At 47.3% G+C, this 18,828-nt stretch overlaps 2 protein-coding genes across 4 annotated transcripts in view; one reads left to right on the forward strand and one right to left on the reverse strand.

Moving 5' to 3' along the window:
• Window positions 1-18,828, reverse strand: part of LOC146839296 (uncharacterized) — a 400,042-nt gene that overhangs the window by 186,402 nt on the left and 194,812 nt on the right. The window contains 2 exon segments of the mRNA XM_085650764.1: window positions 5,789-6,018; window positions 12,223-12,714. Coding sequence (XP_085506890.1) covers window positions 5,789-6,018; window positions 12,223-12,714 — 722 coding nt within the window.
• Window positions 1-18,828, forward strand: part of LOC146839297 (uncharacterized) — a 153,524-nt gene that overhangs the window by 55,888 nt on the left and 78,808 nt on the right. The window lies entirely within an intron of this gene.

Consider the following 18,828-nt stretch of genomic DNA (forward strand, 5'->3'; position numbering starts at 1 on the left):
ACGGTGGCCTGCCATTGGAAATGAGGGTTTTTGGTTGCCGCCCTTTGGCTTGCGATCCGGACTGGGTCTCCTGTTTCACAGCTGTTGTGGAGCACTTTCTTATCTTTATGGGGCCATGTGTTTAAACACATGGCCCCCATAAAGACGAGAAATTCCCATGCTCCGGCGCGATCCTCTTTCGCTTTCGGGACCGCACTTGTTAACTCTAGCTAGCTCGGTTTTATGGTCTCTGTAGTGATCTGAAGGATTAATATCTTGCATGATTCTTTCAAACTATAAAATACAGATTTTACATTGAACTGCTAGTACTGCAGCTTTGCTGTTAAACTCTTTAGGCCTTCTGTGGCCGGTAATCTAAATTCAGGTGGAAATGTAAGTGTGACCGGGCTTGGGATTACAGCGGGTACACAGATATTTCACCTGGTCTTTATATTCTTAGACAAATGAAACCAGGTAATGCCTTGGTGGAACTTTGCGTTGAGAGTGCATTTACTGAGTTTTGCATCCACGAATGGGGAAACACTCCGATACCCCACATTCCACAGTGTGGAAGCAGTAATGTGGTGGTAACGTCTCTTAAGGTAAATACTGCGCCTTGCCTGTTGTACTTTCCAGGTGCGGACTTGCGCCTGATGGGAGTGAGGTCCTTCCGCCTGTATGTATTAAGTCGCCTAATATGTCCTATTTAGGTGCTACGCCGTAGGTCGGTATGCACCAGACACCATCTGCGTGGACAACCTTACAGTGAGCTCTCTGGGCAAGGCCACATCTGAGCCGGGCGCGTAGCGCGTAATAACTCTACGGTCTAACATTAATTAACTGCACACTGCTCAGGCGCCTGCTCCCTCGGCTCTGGCATCACATGAACTCCTCCAGCAGCAGAACAGACCCTCTGTGTTGGGGGATCGAGTCAATAACTGACTAGAAAGGTGCACAGTCCAGAGGCGCCCAGGGTCACACAGGGAGACGGCTCTCTCCACCCCAAGCCGGCCGGCTCTGGTCTCAACAGTCCACTCTTGTCCCAGGTATTTCAAATTTCTTCCTGCTGCCGGGCCTCGCTCCTACTTCCAGCACACTGCAGGTTTTGTTTGTACTTTCCGTATTGGCGCGCTTGAGTTGCCAATGAATTTAATTTCTGTGCCCTTCTGGGGTTGATTTCTCACCTTGCACCCAGGCCTTGTGGCTCTTGATGCTGTTTAATCTCAGACGTTTCTTCTAAGTGTACCTGAAGGAAGATGGCAACTAGTACCACAGTTCAAGAAAAGATGTTAGTGCGCAATGTACTTGGTGGATAATTCCACACAGTAGCAAGAGACCTCGAGGCTTTCCAACGACTTCCTAGGTGGATTATCACAACACAAGCCTGTTATTTCTGAGCGTTTAAGTTCATCTTTTCATATTGCGATAGCCCGGTGCTGGTCACAGATGATCCTTGGTAGTCAGCCCCCACATTGAGTAGTTTTCCTCTGTGGTAGCGGCTCGCTGAGAGTTGCAATGCTTCAAGTGGCTTTCTGTGGTCCCTGGAGTATACCTTCTCGTTGCAGCTGCCCTGAGCAGACGTTCTTGTTGCGTTGAATAATGTGGTATGGTTTTCAGGGTTCAGTTAGTGTGGTTTGTCCGTTCTTAGGGAGCATACATACTTGGTGACAACAAGGGTTAAGACATTTAATGAATGCATGTGCCTTCGGCTGTTACCTGTAGCATTACCAGGTTTGTCTTCCATGGTTCTTTCCTAAAAGACTGCAGTGCACATCTGGAGTAGGGAGCGGGTGGGGCAGAGTGCGTCACATAAGCTGTAGGATCCGGCCTTTCAGTTTAGAGGGTTATCCTACGTCCCTCTTCTCATCAAGGCTCTGATTTCTGTGATCATTCAACGTGCATGTGGAGAGGTTTCCCGGACCGCTTTTCTGCAAGTGCTTACGTGATCATCTCATGGGGACGGGAGTAAGTCAATGCTTCCTTCTCAAGTGATCCTGACAGGCGCTAGTCGATTCTTGGCTCTCAATGTAGTAGCGATCCAGGATTCTGTTCCTTACCGTCTGGTGTCCACCAGATTCCATAGCACCCTAGCGTGCAAATAACAACATCCGGAGCGGAGTATTTTTGTGCTCCATTGAGGACCTAGCAACGGAGGCCCTCAATCAGACTCCGTAGATTTCTTATGGCCAGCAAAACCTCTTTTATTGTATAGTCGCAGAATGTATTTCCAAGAGTTCTTTTGTATTTCCAAGAGTTCTTTTGTACTTCCAAGAGTCCTTTTGTATTTCCAAGAGTTGTTTTGTTGAGTTTGAATCCAGAGTCTGAAGGGTGCTGATGGATCTCAGCGCTTTCACATAAAAACCAGCTCTTATTAGGCGCTTCTTTGCCAGCCAATCCTTGTATGAACGGGCTTTGGTACATGGAATTGCTCAGATGAATTGCAATCTTGGATACCTAGTCCTGCTCTAGCATAGCTACAAAGCTAGATAGGCCTGTGGCTGTGGAAAGACTGCTAGGGCCTGTGTTTGCTCCTAGAAATCATCGCATTAGTAGAACCGATGGCGACATCCAGTTTTGCTAGTGTTTGTGCACAGGCTTTGATGGTAGGAGATGTACTTTGTGGATGACAGGTTTGCGCCTGCAGACAAAAGGAGCTATACTGATCAATGTGCAGCCATCAGGTGGAGTCACTTGCCTTGTTGCTAATGAGGACTTTCAGAGAAGGGCTTGAAGCCCCGCCCCTTATTGCCATTGGCTGGCGTCACCGTTTATGCTAAACAGTGGCCTGCCATTGGAAATAAGCCTTCTGGGCTGCCTACTTTTGGCTTTTTTGTCCGGCCCATCCGGACTGGATCGCCTGCTTCACGGCTGTCGTGAAGCAGTTTCTTTTCGCAAGAGGCGTGTTATGTAAACAAGCCCTGCGATCCAGTCTGGATGGGCCGGACAAAAAAAGGAGACATGGCGCTGATGCAAAAATAAACAGCGGCTGCCTGGCGAGCGCTTGTTTTACATCGCCTTTAGGCCCTTCAGATTGCTCTGTGGTCCCAGAGAATGGGGTACATATTTTTTTATGAGTAATGGTTAGAAATGCTTTGATTAAATGTGTATATATATAGTTAATTCAGGCACCATTATTTATTAAAACAGGCCTAAAGCATTTCATAGTGTCTTTTATTAATTTATGCGTTTTATTAAAAAAAACAAATCGCAGGAGGCGCACTCATAATTTCCCCTTAACGTAGTGCCCGACAGGGGGTGAGTGAATGGGGCATTTTGGAAGGGCCCGCCTCCGTTGCTCATCCCTCCCAGCCCCTGAGTGCGTTGTTCTTATCTTGGACATAACTGAGTGAATAGCTGAGGATTTGCCACGCGAGAGTGGGTTTAGTCAGATCTGGTCTGGACCTGATTGTATTTGTTTTCCTCAGGAAGCAGGCAAGGTCGGGCTGGCAGGTCACCAGGCCATGTGCACAGAGAGAGAGTGTACAGCACCACGGCCCCCGCTGTTACAGCTCAGCGCTGGCCTTGCAGAGCCACGCACTGCTCCATTATACGGCACCAACCTTACTGTGGTTCACAAGCAACAGAGTGCATCTCCGGGAGTGCAGCCTCGGCCATGCAGGAACACGTTCACCATTACAGTGCAGCACTGCACCACATGAGCCGTGCTACCGCTGCCTGGCAAGGCCTGGATGTGCAGTGCGCCTGATCTCTCGTTTGTTGGCTGCCACCACAGCACGCCCCACCCCCACCGGATTCATGATAGCTGAAGCCAGGGCTCTTAAGTGGGATGAAAGAACTAGAGGGTCTCTCCAAGGGGCGTGGCCGATGTAATTAGGGCGAGGCTTAAAAAGTAATCTAAAACTCTGTGCTGGTGACTGGTAATTTGCTGCTTCTGTCATTGCATCCAGATATATAATACATGTAACATTCCACCTACAGCAAGCCAGGACTATTGCCTTTGCCAGTGGTTGTTATTTGCATAAGATAAATATGCAACAACTTTATCTTCGTTGTATAGAATATTGAAAATGCTTTAGTGCTGAAATGATGAGACTGTAAAAGAACTATAACGAGTCTCTTTCAAGTTGCACTGCTGCAGAATTCAGATTTATCTGTTCGGTGAGGTTTAAAACAGAGAGCCCGATAGGGACCCGTCCCAGCATCTTTTTTGTTAGAACTGCCGGCGCTGAGCATCGGCAGGACCCGTCCCACTTAAAACCCTGGTTGAAGCCCACTACTGTAGGGCACCTATGGTTTTTGCCCCAGCTTCACAACGCAGTAATTCAGTTCCTCACGGCCGTGCCACTGCTGTGAAGAGCTGTTCAAATACACAGTGCAGTCCTGTTCACGAGAACTTTCACATGTTCTCTGCACTCAAACATGAACAAGCATTGAAAATGCAATAGGTCTCGCCTTTGATTAAGTTAAAGCCATTTGCTTTGCTAATGGTATTGTATAGCAAAGCAAATGGCTTTAACTTAATGAAAGGTGAGACCTATTGCATTTTTAATGCTTGTTTCTGTAGCTTGGTGGCCTCTGAGTTAGTGAGGTGTTACTCCTGCATTAAAACAATATGTGACTTTCTCCTTTTCAATTGGGCATATATTCTGTGAAGCTTATTCACAGGTTCCATTCTTCTCACATTCCAGGTTGTTATTGTGTACTTTCCTAACGTAGCCATACGTTTGTGTATGTTTTGTCTTATGACTTGTCATTCCTTGACAGCTTCTGTACATGGTGGATTTACCTAGGAATGAGCTAACTGTATAAGTACCCTTAACATTACCCAATACAAGGTCTGTCCGAAGAACTATTGTGGACCAAACTACAAAACAAGGTTGATTGTAATACAACTTGAACTTTGGTGCAGTCACAATGGGAGAGATGGGTACCATAGTCTGCCGTGTTTCTATGGGCGGAGTTCTCTCAGCTGCTATACAGCTGGCTGGGCGCAGGCCTTTGGTAATGTTGTGAATATATTGCAAGGCCAAGAGGGCATGTAGCTCAGTGTCTCGTCTACCTTAGGGTATTTTTCTAAGGCCTGATTGGCCTCGAGTCAAGGTATTCATCCCAGGTAATTGTTTACCAATTGTGGGATGATGGACGGTAAAAGAGCCATACTGTTCTCAGAGTCTGAATGCAGGTTAGTATCTTTGGATGATTCGCTTGACTCAGCCAGGGAGAGAGTTTCTTGGTCATCCAGTGCAGCCACTAGTGCTTATTTTTTGCTTTCTATTACTTGTTCTGGAGATGGGCTTGTCTTTTTGTCTGTACGGAACGGTCTTCTGCGGCCTGATCTTTCTTTACATGATTTATGCGACTTTTGTGGTTTCTGTTTGGGGGATGTGCCAGGAGCCAGTGTGACCTCCACCATTCTGCAGCCTCCTCTGGGTTTTCGAAGAAATAAGAATTCTGTTTGTATATCACTTTTAGTCGGGCCGGGAATAGGAGGGCATATTTGAGATTGTGCGCTCTAAGCGTCTTTTTGACCTCTTGGAAGGAGGCTCTTTGGTGCTGAACTGCCAACATAAAGTCCGGGTATAGCAAGGTTTGTTTATTCTCAAACTGAATTGAGGCCTTCTCCCTGGCACCTCTAACTAAAGTGTCCCGGTCTTTATAATTTAGTATTCACACCATTATTGGCCTGGGTGGTGCCCCAGATATCGGTGGTCTCTTGGGGATTCTGTGTCCCCTTTCCACGCTGAAGGATTCGGTTAGTCCCTCCGGCGATCGTGTCTCGTAGCCACTGTTCCACGAATTGCATTGGGTTTGTTCCTTCGCTTCGTTCTGGAAGCCCCACTATTCTCACATTGTTCTGCCGTGAACGGCCTTCGGCGTCGTCCAACCTATCTTGCAGGCTGAACACCTGGCACCGCAGTTGTTCTATCTGTTCTGCGTGGGCTTTGTGTTGTGGTACCATTTCATTGAGGAGCATTTCATTGTTTTTCGCAGTCGTAGCTGTTTTGTCGTGATCCGCCTTTAAGAGCATGAAGCCTGTTGTTAGTGTGCTCATTCGCCTTTCCTTGATTCCCGTACTTCCTGTAGGATAATATCTAGTTTATCTGGAGGGTCTTCCGTGGCTGTTGGCCGTAGGCAGTCTGGATCTGGTACTTGGACTGCGCCGTCCTGCTCGTTATGTTCTGCTCCACCCGATCCGAGTGGGTCTGGTTGTTTCTCCCTTGTACGGCCCATCTTTGGTTATGCAAGAGCGTGATTGAAGAGGTGATTATCTTTTAGGTCAGTGTCACCTTCTTTCACATGTAATTCTCAGCGTCTTTGCACCTTTTAGGCAGTGTGAGGCAACTTGCCGGATAGTCCCCAGAGAAAAGCAACAAGGTCTCTATATGGTGAGGGCCTTACTCACGAGTCACCAGTACTTTTGGAGTGCGCTGGTGCCAGTTCTGTGGTGTATGCCCAGGGGTTTCCTTTTATTTGTACCCGTATTTTATTGGGCAGAGTCAGTTCTAGGTATAGGCTCCTGTCGCAATACTCAGCCTTACAGACGCGCTGCACTCACTGCTTATAGGGGGTCTGATGAGGCGCAGGTGACACTTGGCAGTCGTTGCGTGTTCGGGGCTCGCCCAGGCCTCCAGGGATCTGGTCTGCATGCTTGTTCAAGTTCGGTCTGCCCACCTGGTACCTGAGCGGAGAGGCCCGGGGTGCACTCCACACACAGTTCTCTTCTTGACCCCTACTGTAAGGGGGCTCCAGTGGATTTGGGCCAACGTTGGATCGTGGCACAGCCAGGGCCCGGTGAGCCCGGCGCACCCATTGTTGATCGAGGCCCTTCTGTATTTCGATCACTTGATAATGACCAAGTGGGGATCATGCCACATAGGCCTGTTTGCATCAAGACTGGATCACCTGTTCCTCGGTTTTTAAGCTGCAGACCCTTTAGCACAGGCAACTGATGTGTTCTTCCAAGACTGGAGGCAGGCACTCCATTATGCTTGTCCCCTGTTCTCCATGATCGTGAAGCTTACGGCACAGGTAAGGAGACAGAAGATGAACCTGTTGTTATGGACACTGGTTTGGAGATTGCAAGCTTGGTTTCCAGTTCTTCTTGAACTTTCTTTGGATTCTCCAATCCGTGCTCCCCAGACTCAAATCATTCTAAGGGATGTCCAAGGAAACTGCTACCTCTTGGTAGAGAAGCTCATTCTCCACTTCATGGCAAGGAAGGTTACAGGAGATGCATCCTCTGGTATGTAGACATCTCAGAGAAATCAGACTTTCAATTCCTCCCAAACCTAGATATTCACAATTGTGGGACATGAATTTGGTTCTGCACTTCTTGGAATCTTGACAGGACAACCAATTTCTTTCCAGAAAGGAATTGTTGAGTAAAGTAGCTAGTTTGTCAAGTCTTATATTAGGTAAACAGGTATCTGATGTCGGAGCCCTGGATATTTCTTTCAGAGTGTACACACTGGAAGGAGTTACTTTCACGGTGTCCAGAAATTCCAAATCTCACAGTAGCATAGTTGAATATCTGGCATTGCCAGACAATCCTAAATTGTGCGTAACTTGTGCATAGTAAGTTGTTTCCGAGGTTATGAGACCATAACAGTGGAGGTAAGTCTCCCTGGGACAAAACAGCTGCTCACTGCAATCGAGAAACCATTTAAGCCGGTTTCCCCAGCAACAAGTGCACAATGGTTTCTGTGGATTATGACCAAAGATGGAATCAGTGTCTCCAACTTTTGGTTGCACTCGGTTCGATGGCATCAAATGCTCATACCTTGGGTAGCCGTCTTGAGGACAGTTTGAGGGTGGCAGACTGGTCCTTGGACTCCACCTTTAAGAAATTCTACTTCAAACCAGTGATAGTGGTGGAACCACTGGTGGTTAATGAGCTTCAAACTTGCATAATCCAGAGTCTACGGTCCTAACAAGGAATGTAATATTTCCTAGCTGTCATCAAAGAAAATTAAACTCTATTAATGTCACGGAGGCAAGGATTTTCCCACCCTACGTTAAAAAAATACTGTACCCACTCAAGATTGAGAATGGAAGCTCATTGAGGATAGGTAAACGTCTTTAGTATTAAGCGATCGACAAATCTGCTCCCATTCTATTGATGTTTGTAAGAAATACTTTGTGCAATGTGGACGATTCTATGGTGTTGTGTTTGCGCCTATCAGATAACACAGAATCTTCCACACGGTAGCGTAACACAGTCAAAACACTTTAACACAGCACCTTTAGAAAAAGGGTTTTATTTTACAAAATGTAAGGACTCTCTCTCTCTTTTATATGAGGCTTTCCCAGATGTCAAATGCAGAAGGTTCAAATATACAAAGAGATACATATATATATATATATTTATATGCAAGCAATAACCTAAGTGCATGAATAATACTGATTAATAAACAAGCAGCAAATAATATGAGCTAAGATTCAAACAAATAATAATAATAATAAGCAAGTTTAACCCCTTCGCTGCTAGGCCTTTACCCCTCCCCCCCCCCGTGCTCAGCCTTTTTTTTGGCTAACTGGGGTAGTTCGCGCTTAGGCCCCTGTAACGTTTTGACCACATAAGGTATGCACACCAAATTTGGGTCCTTTTCTTCCAACACCATGGGGATTCTAAAGGTACCCAGGGTTTATGGATTCCCCTGGAGAGGACCTAGAAATTAGCCAAAACACAGCAAAATGTTTGTTTTATTTGGGGAAAAAAGTGCTGCAAATGAAAGCGTCTGGGTTTTTCCCTGCAAATGGTATCAAAAAATGGTTTGTGGGGCTGAAATCACCATTTTCCCAGATTTTAGGGAATGACAGACTTTTGACAGAAAACCAACATTTGTTACACAGTTTGGGCATTTTTCTGGGACATAGCCTATTTTTGTGCATTCAACCTCTTTCCAGTTAATGGTAGAAATGGGTGTGAAAGCAATAATGGATCCTGGAAAGCTATACATTTTAGAAAAGTTGACAAAATTCTGAATTCAGTAAGGGGTCATTAGTGTAGATCCATCAAGGTTTATAGAAACTAACAGTTAAATATAGGAAAAATTGAAAATTTGTTGAAAAAAACAAACCGCCTTTTTTGTTAACGTTTTCATCTGTAACTCCTTCTAATTATGACAGCTCTTTGAAAGCAATATACCATTACATCCGCTGGACCATACTGGTTGTGGAGATATATAGGACTTGTAGGTTCAGCAAGAACCCGACGAACCCAGAGCCAAAAACTGAGCAGCAACTTGCAATGGTTTTTTATTATGTACCGGGCATATAGCAATTATTCTGGGAAAATGTGTACATGGAAAAATCGGTATGAAAGACACCTATGTATTTCTGAAATTGGAACACAATATAGAGTTTAGAAATAGTACATATTTGCACATTTCCGAAATTGGGAATACTCATACTAGCATGAGAATTATCAGTCATTTTTTAGAATGACTTCTTTTTTACACATTGTCTTTCATTTGGAAGGCAGAGATGCATCGAAAGTCAATAGGTAATAACATTTGCTCTACAATTCTGTGTTACCCTAAGTCTCCCGATAAAAATGGTACCTCACTGGTGTGGGTAGGGCTAGTGCCCGCGACAGGAAACGGCGCTAAACGCAACGTGGACACACCACAATTATGCAGTCTCAATTTCTTTACTGACTTAACAGCAGGCAGTTAAAAGTAAACTACACAAGTAAAAAACATCATTTCCCATGATGCTTTGAACCACGCCTCCTCAAACAGCCAATGGCAACATGTCAAAGTATACAAAATAGAGAAACACCATCCTGGCTTCCTCTTTCATTGCGAAACCAGTCAATAAAGTCTGAACGAAAAACACAGTTCCAACACTCAACGGAGAGATAAACAGATTCTTCCTATTCTCAACGGAGAATATAACCAAAAGCCTTATGATCAACATCCATCTGCTCAATGAGGCGATCCCTCTCCAGCCCGAGCAGCACTCCAGTTCTTATTAGAATCCTTTCTTGAAAATAGAAACAAGCTTTGAAAATAGGGAACCCAAAAACGTGACTCTTTTAGGGTGGACATTTAATAATGTTATAAACATAACAATAATACAACTTAACAGTTGACATAACTGTCCCAATGGGTGGGATAATCCTCGCCTCCTTGTCCTTAATAGAATCTAAAATTCTTGTTGCGATCGCTGGAAAATGTTGTATTCTATGTCAGGACCGGAGGCTTCTGATTTTGCAGGTTCAAAGCTCATCAATAACAACAGAAGAAACATGAGGTGAGTAGACCAGTCAGCTGCTTTCAGGATATTCTCTAAACGAGATCCCAACATGTACGCCTTAGAGGCCATAGCTCCTTAAGCGGAATGAGCACCATATACCAAGATATCGATGCAGGCTTCTGACATCACCCATCTGACCCACCTAGCCAAGGTGGCAGCTGAGACCGGTCTGAAAGGTTTTTGAATCGCTAATAGCAGCTGACCCAACGGATCAGACCTGTGTGCAAGAGTGCGTTCCTCATAACATTTCAAACATTTCAAAACACACAATTTATTATTATGAGGGAAAGCGGGATACTCCACCAAACGTGACATCGTTTTTGTCCGTCTCGTGATGATGAAAGAGATACCCTGTGGAGAAAACATTCTGCCTGCCAGGTCAAGAGCACGTACATCAGACACTCTGCGACAGGAGATTAAACATAACAACATGGTGAGTTTGGCCGATAACTGCTTCAAGGAAAGGTCTTTATTATCTGGCCAAGACTCAAGTAATGAGAGGACCTTAGAAACAGCCCATAAAGTTGAATATCTCAGACGAGGGGGATTAGCCACCCTGACACCCTTAAGTAACTTACATACCAGGGGATGCATCCCCACCGGTTTACCATCAATAGAATCATGACCCTGCCGAAATCGCAGACCTGAAGTTGTTAACCGACCTGTAGGAGAGGCCCGATTCCGCACACTCAGACAGAAAGTTCAAAATCTCTGTTATATCTGATCCCACGGGATCCACCTGCCGTTGAAGGCACCAACCCACACATCACTTCCAGGAAGCTGACTATCGTTTCCGGGTGGACGAGCCCAGGCTTGTTGTATAAAACCGGCAGCTGCCTGTGAAAGGCCTTCAGTGCTCTCGTGTCTCCGGAGAGCGTCCACACCATGAGAGATAGTTGGTTCTGAAGGACCAGTGGGTGGCAAGCTCCCACTGGGTCCTGAAGAAGGGTTGGGAATATCGGAAGCTGAAAAGGAAGATTCACAGACAACTCCAATAGTGTGGGAAACCAAGATTGAGTCTTGCACAATGGTGTCACCAACACTATTGAGGCCGATTGCCGACGGACCAGGGCCGCCACTCTTGGGATCAAGGCAAAAGGAGGAAACGCATAATTCCTCTGTGGTCCTCAATGGTGAAGGATCGCGTCCGTTCCCATCGCCGTCGGGTCTCCAGCTGAAGAACAGCGGGAGATGGGCATTGAGGCGGGAGGCAAAGAGATCTAACTTGCAGGGGCCTCGCATACTCATGATCTCCGCAAACAATGTCGCTGTAATCCTTGAGGAACCTGGTTGAGTTTGCCCAGTAAATACTCTGCTATGACATTGATCTTTTGATCTAGGCAGAAATGCCAGAACTCCTTCTCTATGTTGACCAGCATACGAGACCTCATTTCCCCCCCAAGCCATTGATATATCTCACCACCGACACATTGTCCATCCGGAGGAGGATGCAACAATTGCTCTTCAGAGGAGATATTGACTTTATCGTAAATGAGCCTGCTAGTAACTCGAGACATTTGATGTGCAGCCGTAACTCGTCGGCAGACCAGCGTCCGCCTGTGGCAAAGTTTCCCCCGAGCGCCCCAACCCCAGCGGCTGGCGTCGGACTCGACAGTGACATCCAGGGAAGCGCCAAAAATCGCCCGTCCGTTCCAGGCCGTCATGTGTTCCAGCCACCAAAGAAGCAGAATTACATGGTCGTAGTGAAACTTCTTCTGAATGTAATAAATCTTGAGGCACTGAAGGGCCCGATAATGTAGCGGGCCTGGGAAGATGGCTTGGAAGGATGAGGCTAGAAAGCCCACTATTCTCGCCAATACTCTCAATGAAATCATTTGTGTTTGGACAGGGTGGTTTTGATTTACCTTTAGATAGACCTGATCGTGTTCGATGGGAGGAGTAGTTGCGCAGAGACTGAATTTATCTGAAAACCCAGGAATTCTATCTGTTGGCTCGGAATTATCATTGACTTTTTGATGTTTATGACGAAGCCCAGATCCTGTAAGAGGGACATCGTCCAACCCAAGTGAGTGAGGAGAAGGTTCCGGTCTTGAGCCAGAATGAGCATATCGTCGAGGTAGACAATCATGCGCACCCCCATTTCCCGAAGGCGGGAAACTACCGGTTTCAAGAGCTTGCCGAAAACCCACGGGGCTGACGACAGGCCAAAGGGGAGTGTGCGATAGCGGTACCATTGCCCTTTCCATTGGAACTGAAGGAACATCTGATGAGAGGGGCAAATTGGGACTGTGAGGTAGGCATCTTTCAGGTCCAGACGGACCATCCAGTTCTTCTCCAATAGGAGATCTCTTAGAAGATGGATGCCCTCCATCTTGAAATGTCTGTAGACTACAAAGGGATTGAAATCTCTGAGGTTTAGTACTAGTCTCTGACCTCCTCCTTTCTTTTGCACCAAGAAGACGTTGCTGCAAAATCCTCTGGTGATGAAGGATCCTACGGCAATAGCCTGCTTGGCCAAAAGCTCTTGAAGCTCGGAGTCTATAAATATCTGTTCTTGAAGGGAGAAAATGAGAGGTCGAGGAGGAGTCATTTGACACGGGAATCCAGAAGTTCTATCTGATAACACTGAACAGCCTGAAGGACCCAAACATCTGTGGTTAGGTGTGTCCAATTTACAACAAAATGCAGCAATCTGCCCCCTAGGGGAATCGTCGGACACACCGGACTTACCAGAAGACTGGGAGTCAGTTTTTGTAGCCTCGGTTAACACCTCTGTTGAAGCAGCCCCCGTAGCCTTGAGACCTGGAGGGGTAGAAGCCGGCCTGTTCTGGCTCTTGGGTGTAACCCCTGCATCTGGGAGCGAAACCTTTCTGAGGACTGGGGTTGGTGTAGCGGCCGGTCGAGCGTCCATTGCCACGCCCGGCCCTACCAGAGACCTGATGAAAAACCCTCTTCAACGATGACTGTGACTTATCCAGGGAGGCGAAGGTACTAACGAATTTGGCAATGTCCTTTACAAATTTCTCCCCAAAAAGCTGACCTTCAGCTAGCGGGCCCGGTTCAGACGAGGCCAACTCCACCAATTGCGGGTCAATTCTAAGTAGGACAGATTTGCGCCGTTCGGAGGCCAAGGCGCAGTTAGCGTTGCCAAGCATACAGATCGCCTGTTGGTCCCATCCCACCAGGACCTCGGGGTGAATAGCGACCCAGTCTCTTGTGCCTGTAGGGCTAACTCAAGAATCTTGGCCAGAGGGCCTGCAAGGTCTACCACTTTATCTTTACACCCCCAAAGGGCGCGGTCGATCCCTTTCTTCGGATCCTTTTTGTATTTTTTCAAGAAGGTGGTCATAGAAGAGTCTATGTCTGGGGTAACCGCCACCTTATGCGCTAAATCTGGACGGGGGCATTCAGATTTTAAGCGAGCCCTCACATCCTTATCGAAACTTTTACGTAAATGTGTTTGCATGTAATCTGCAACTGCAGGGGGTGGGACCCAATCAGCGGAGCGCGGGTGGACAATGTCGGAGGGGTTGAACATAAAAGGAGAGGATTGGACAGGGGAAGATGAGTGTTTGCACTTCTTAGCGCATTTGCGAGGTCAGTACTCTTGAGATGAGTCTGTGTCAGTGCCTGTATCTGTAGTGGTATCGGGGATATGAATGGGGGAAGATTGGGGGGTGGGGGAGGGCCAGGGCGCCATCCTGAGCCTGCTCTTTGGATTTGTAAAGTTTCGAGTAAGTGTGCACATGTGGCCAGGGAAGACCAGGAGGCTCTGGTGTGGGAAGGGGCGCTGGGATAGATGAGGGCCTCGAGGGAGAGGGGTTAGGAGGAACAAAAAGTTCTAGCTTCTGGGCTATTGGTAACAAGGCGGAGGAGAGCGCCTTATCAAGCTTGGCATCCAACTTTTTGTCAATAATTTCCTCCATTGATTCATCATAATAATAAGCGTCCTCTCCCTGGTCCTCACACGCAGCTACCTCCTCTTGGTAGAACTCACAGTCTGCCATGACACAGGTGAATATTGCCAATATTCAATCAAAAGGTTCCCAGAGGGAAGCACAATTATCAACCCACAACTTAAGAGTTAGGGTGTCTGATGGGAGCAATGCCGGGCAAACAAGCCAATGAAGAACAAAGGAAAAACTATCCGGCAAAGACTCATGACTAATGGAGGGAGCGAAAACCCCCACCTGCCTGTGCAGAGCAGGAGTGCCCAAAAATTAATGTTAAGTGGACCTGGAAACTGTCAGACTTTTCCTTCCAGAATCCTCTGGATTGTGCTGATGCTCAAGGGGGTCCACCTCTCGTCGGCCCCAAGTCTGGAATGTAAGTACACACAGACTTTTGGGATGGTCAAGCGAGGGAAGGAAAGGGTAGGGACTGCAAGGAGGGAGATCTGAGGACGACACAGGAACACAGGGTAAGTATACAGTATTATACGTATACGTATGACCTAGTAACTTTGGACACCATAATCAAAACACAGTACGATTTGCATACCCTACCTGTAAAGGAAGAAAGGTGACAATATGTTGCCAGAAGAGAGCAGGGGTGGATGTGAGGTTTTGTTGTGACACATGAAACTATGAATAAAAGAGACATGATTGTAAATAATTCTGATCTTGCTCTTTTTGCCTTCATACACTTGGTTATAGTAATGACTCCCCACCCTTACCTAAATACACATGTGGTAACACCTAAGACTCTAGCATCATAGATGATGCACCCCAGCGCAGGATCTCTCTTCTGGTAAGAAGACAAAACAAAAGAACCTGACGTAACTATAAGATGACTAGCACCAAATAAAACTAGAAAGTTTGTGAATGTTCAACCCTGTCAAGGTTCCACAAATATGACCAATAAGGCACTGCTCCCTTTGTTGATTCACAATAGAGCGCCTTCAGTGTTTTAACAGAGATTTCAACAAGTACTAATGTTGTACTTCACTTTGCAAAATCCAAATAATGTCATCTCTCATAATGATAAATTAGAAACATATATGCGACAGAGCCAGTCTCAATATACTAACATCGGTTAGTTAAGCGTCTATGAGTACAGCTTTTACCCGCATGAGACTGTGTGCTGGGAGCCTCAACCACCGGTGAGGAATCAAGGGAATGAGCACAAAATACTCGTGTGTGACCGAGTACCTCCTCCGCAAGAGACCGCGTAATGCCGGTCTCAGCCAACGGAAGAGAACTGTATAGAAAAGGAGCCAAAAAATTCTCGGGTGGGGCCAGGAACCTCCCCGCAAAAGACCGCATATTGCCGGTCTCAACCAACGGAGGAGGAAGAACCACGGAGGAGATTGGTGAGGTCGCTGTACCCCGCTGCCTCACTCCCCAAGGAAACCACAAGAAGAAGTGTGCTGGCTGACACTCTTACCCAACACCTCATTAGTGTCTGTAGGAGAAGTCTGCCACGATCAGGAAGGAATAATCAGCAGCGCCGGTGGCTCTCTGTTTGCTTTTTCTCTGATTCCGGCTGTGCGTATGCGTCACGTGCAACGTGACCTTCGAGGCATGCCGGGAAATGTAGTTTGTGGCCGCTTGTAATCCTCTGTACGGCTTTTCGTTAGTCAGCGTGTTATCGGCCTGAAATTCCTGACAGAAACTACAGGGTTAATGTCCATCACAAGCGTAACAAAACGCCGCCTTAACTGAGGGAACAAGCATTTGCAATGCAATAGGTCTCGCGTTATTAAAGTTTGAGGTATTGGTGTTGCATTACTTAGCAATGTCAATAGCTCAAACTTTAATAATGTGAGACCTATTGCATTGCAAATGCTTGTTTGTGGTCTGTCGTCACTGCCTGTCACCAATGTAGGAAATTGCTTTTGTGTACACTCATTGAGAGGGCGTGGCCTACTTGCCAGTAAAGGGCGGAGCTTGGCCGGGGACTTCAGCTGCTGTGCTTGACACTGAAGTTGGAGGTAAAGAAAGTTCAGAGTCCTTGGAGGTACGCACCATGGTCGGTAACTGCTGACGGGTGCAAGCAGGAGTGTTGAGAGGCAGCAGTGTACCCTGGGACAAAGAACTTCACCAGGCCGGGGGCCGCACTACCGCCAGGCGGAACGTGAAGATCAACAGGAAAATAACTCGTGCTGGGCACTTACCAGACCTGACCACTGTCTCTTCTGAGGCCACCTTTCACTAGCCCTTAATACAAGCTGAGACTGCGCCTTGTGTTGCTACACCACAAGATGAACTGTCTCATGGAGATTAGCGAGTCCTATGTCTGTGGGCTGGCCCATGTAAATATGTCATCCTGTGTAGCCTAATAGCTAGAGCGGGCCACCTTGAAGGTGGGGAACCGGCTTTGAGTCCCAGCAGGGGCACTCCGCATCCTGTGATTCTGGGAAAATCACTTAATCTTCCCTGCCTAACAAAATGATGGCCGTCTGTAATGCAACTGGTGCTCATGTAAAGCACACTGATACCTTCTTGGGGTCGAGTTCGCGCTATATAAAACTCCCGGAGGAAAAAAAACATGTTAGATGCCCCTGAGAATAACAGGCCTGATGGAGAGGCTATAGTTAAAGCTGCATCTCAAAAATAAATACAGATCCGTCAAGGTTTATTGCATTCAGAAGTCAAACATTCCCTGGTACTTACTCCAATCTGCGTTCAACCACTGCTTCTTCCAGTTTACTCCTACGCTTAGTTCTGCTCCCATTATGTGGCAACTCACGAGATAAATTAGTCTTGCATAGGGAACCAGGCCTTAATAAAATACAGTGCTGTAAGGCTTGCACGGGGTACGAGAAGCGCTACATAAAATATAATACTGTCGAGCAGAGGTAGGTCTCACTAACCTTTCAGCCGGGTACAGCGGGAACGATGAGAAGCTGCTTAATCCCTTCCCCAAAGTGGTAGTGCTCATGTGTATAATGTAAAGACACGGCACGTATAATACCACTCTTGGGGAAAGGGAAAAAAGGGATGAAAAAACCAAACAGAAATAAAAAGGCGCTGCTAGACGTGGGCAGGGGGATGTCGTTGGATAGGGCGAACCTCACTCTCCTACGCTGTACCCGGGAAACCCTGAAAGTGAAGCACAAAACATTCAGAACGTTATTTCTAGTCTAAGCACCGCACTCCTCCCTACACCCTTATTTGTGTGCACTTACACGGATAACTTGGTGCCTTTCCCAACACGACAGCAGGGCCAATAAGGTATATTGAATTAATATCGAGTCTTGAAATGAACATGTGATACTTATCTCACGGTAGAGAGCGTCGAGCTATTATCCTCCAGCGCTTCTCGTATACTCCAGGCTTCTTGCGAGGCTCAATAGATTGATAGGCAGGAATCCAGGAAAACCAGGGAGGTCCTTAGAAGCCTAATCTTCTGTATTGGGGTTGGACGAACAACACACCTCCAAACTGAGTGCTTCTGCGCGCCCACGATCTTCCGATACTTCCGCCACCTTTCAAAGCGGAAAACCGGTAAGACTCAGCACGGAAAACAGGCGCGCTTCGCCGCGCCGGTTGTTAGCAAATATTTCCGCGTTCTAGTTTCCGTAGGCTGGCACTGAGGGGTGTGACACAAAAGGGGCGGAGCTTCTGAGCGTAGCAGTCGCCGCCGCTATACACCCAGAACTCGGCGCCTCCGCTTATTAGGCAAGTACCTTGGGTTTAGACTACGGGGGATGATGATGTCTCAGCCCCCGTGTCCCTATATGCAAAGTAAGTAAGAGCGCCTTGTGTGATTTCGTCCGTGTCGTCTGTGTTTTACCGCTTCGGGCGGTTCGAGTGATCCGGCAGTGCCGAAGAGGGCTTCTCCTCTCGTCGCATCGAAGACAAATGCTGCGGGATGGTTTGCTAGGCACCACAGTGCATATAATCCATAAGAAGGGCGGAAAATGCCCGAGACGACATCTTCCTCGCTTACAGGAGTCCCAACGATAATCAGGTGACAAGCCCAGGGCTCAGTGCGGGCAGAGCTTAAGTATGTTCGTCACATGCTCCTCCCGGACTTATGGGTCTTGTAGTTCCCGACCCCTCACTCACACCATACCACGTGTGCCTATCTGGTGCGCCTCGTCTGCCTCCCCATGACAAATACAATACATAATGTATTCCCATGCGAGTCTGATTGCGAACCTGAAATCCAGGCGAGAATGCAGCGATGAAAAGCAGTGCATTTGCAAGTGAATGGTCCTAGAACATGTATTGCTGAAACTGCGCATTATACACGAAGAAAGCAAACGAGGGCGGAAATTGAAACTAGTGGTGCGCGCGCACCAGAGGAGCGGGGGCGAGGAAGCCTGTTGTCTGTGCCGCGCTGATGCGCGTAACAGACACCGGTGGGAATGGGTGAAGCAAAGGCGGGACATGCGCCTGCCATTGCCCAATTGCGTGCCGGCTTTTTTTTTAAAAAGCACGCAAAAGCCAATTGCAGCCGTCGAAAGCTGACCACACGTGTGTGGTCAGCTTTCTGAACCCCCTACATGAGGTCTCGCTCTGCGCAAGCAGAGCTGCATACTGCAATGCTAGGCGCGAGACCTAAAAAACGGCCCGTTCCTGGCTCCAGAGCCTGCTGCGTATGTCCCTGATTCAGCCTGGGGCAGGGTGTCAGTCCGGCAATAAGGAAGGGAGCTGCGCGCACACACACACGCATGCGAGCTCCCGAGACGCACGCTGGCAGCCCAAGCGGGCTCCGGCA

The sequence above is a fragment of the Triturus cristatus genome, chromosome 4_1 (genome assembly GCF_964204655.1).
Source record: "Triturus cristatus chromosome 4_1, aTriCri1.1, whole genome shotgun sequence".
NCBI classification, from domain to species: Eukaryota; Metazoa; Chordata; class Amphibia; order Caudata; family Salamandridae; genus Triturus; species Triturus cristatus.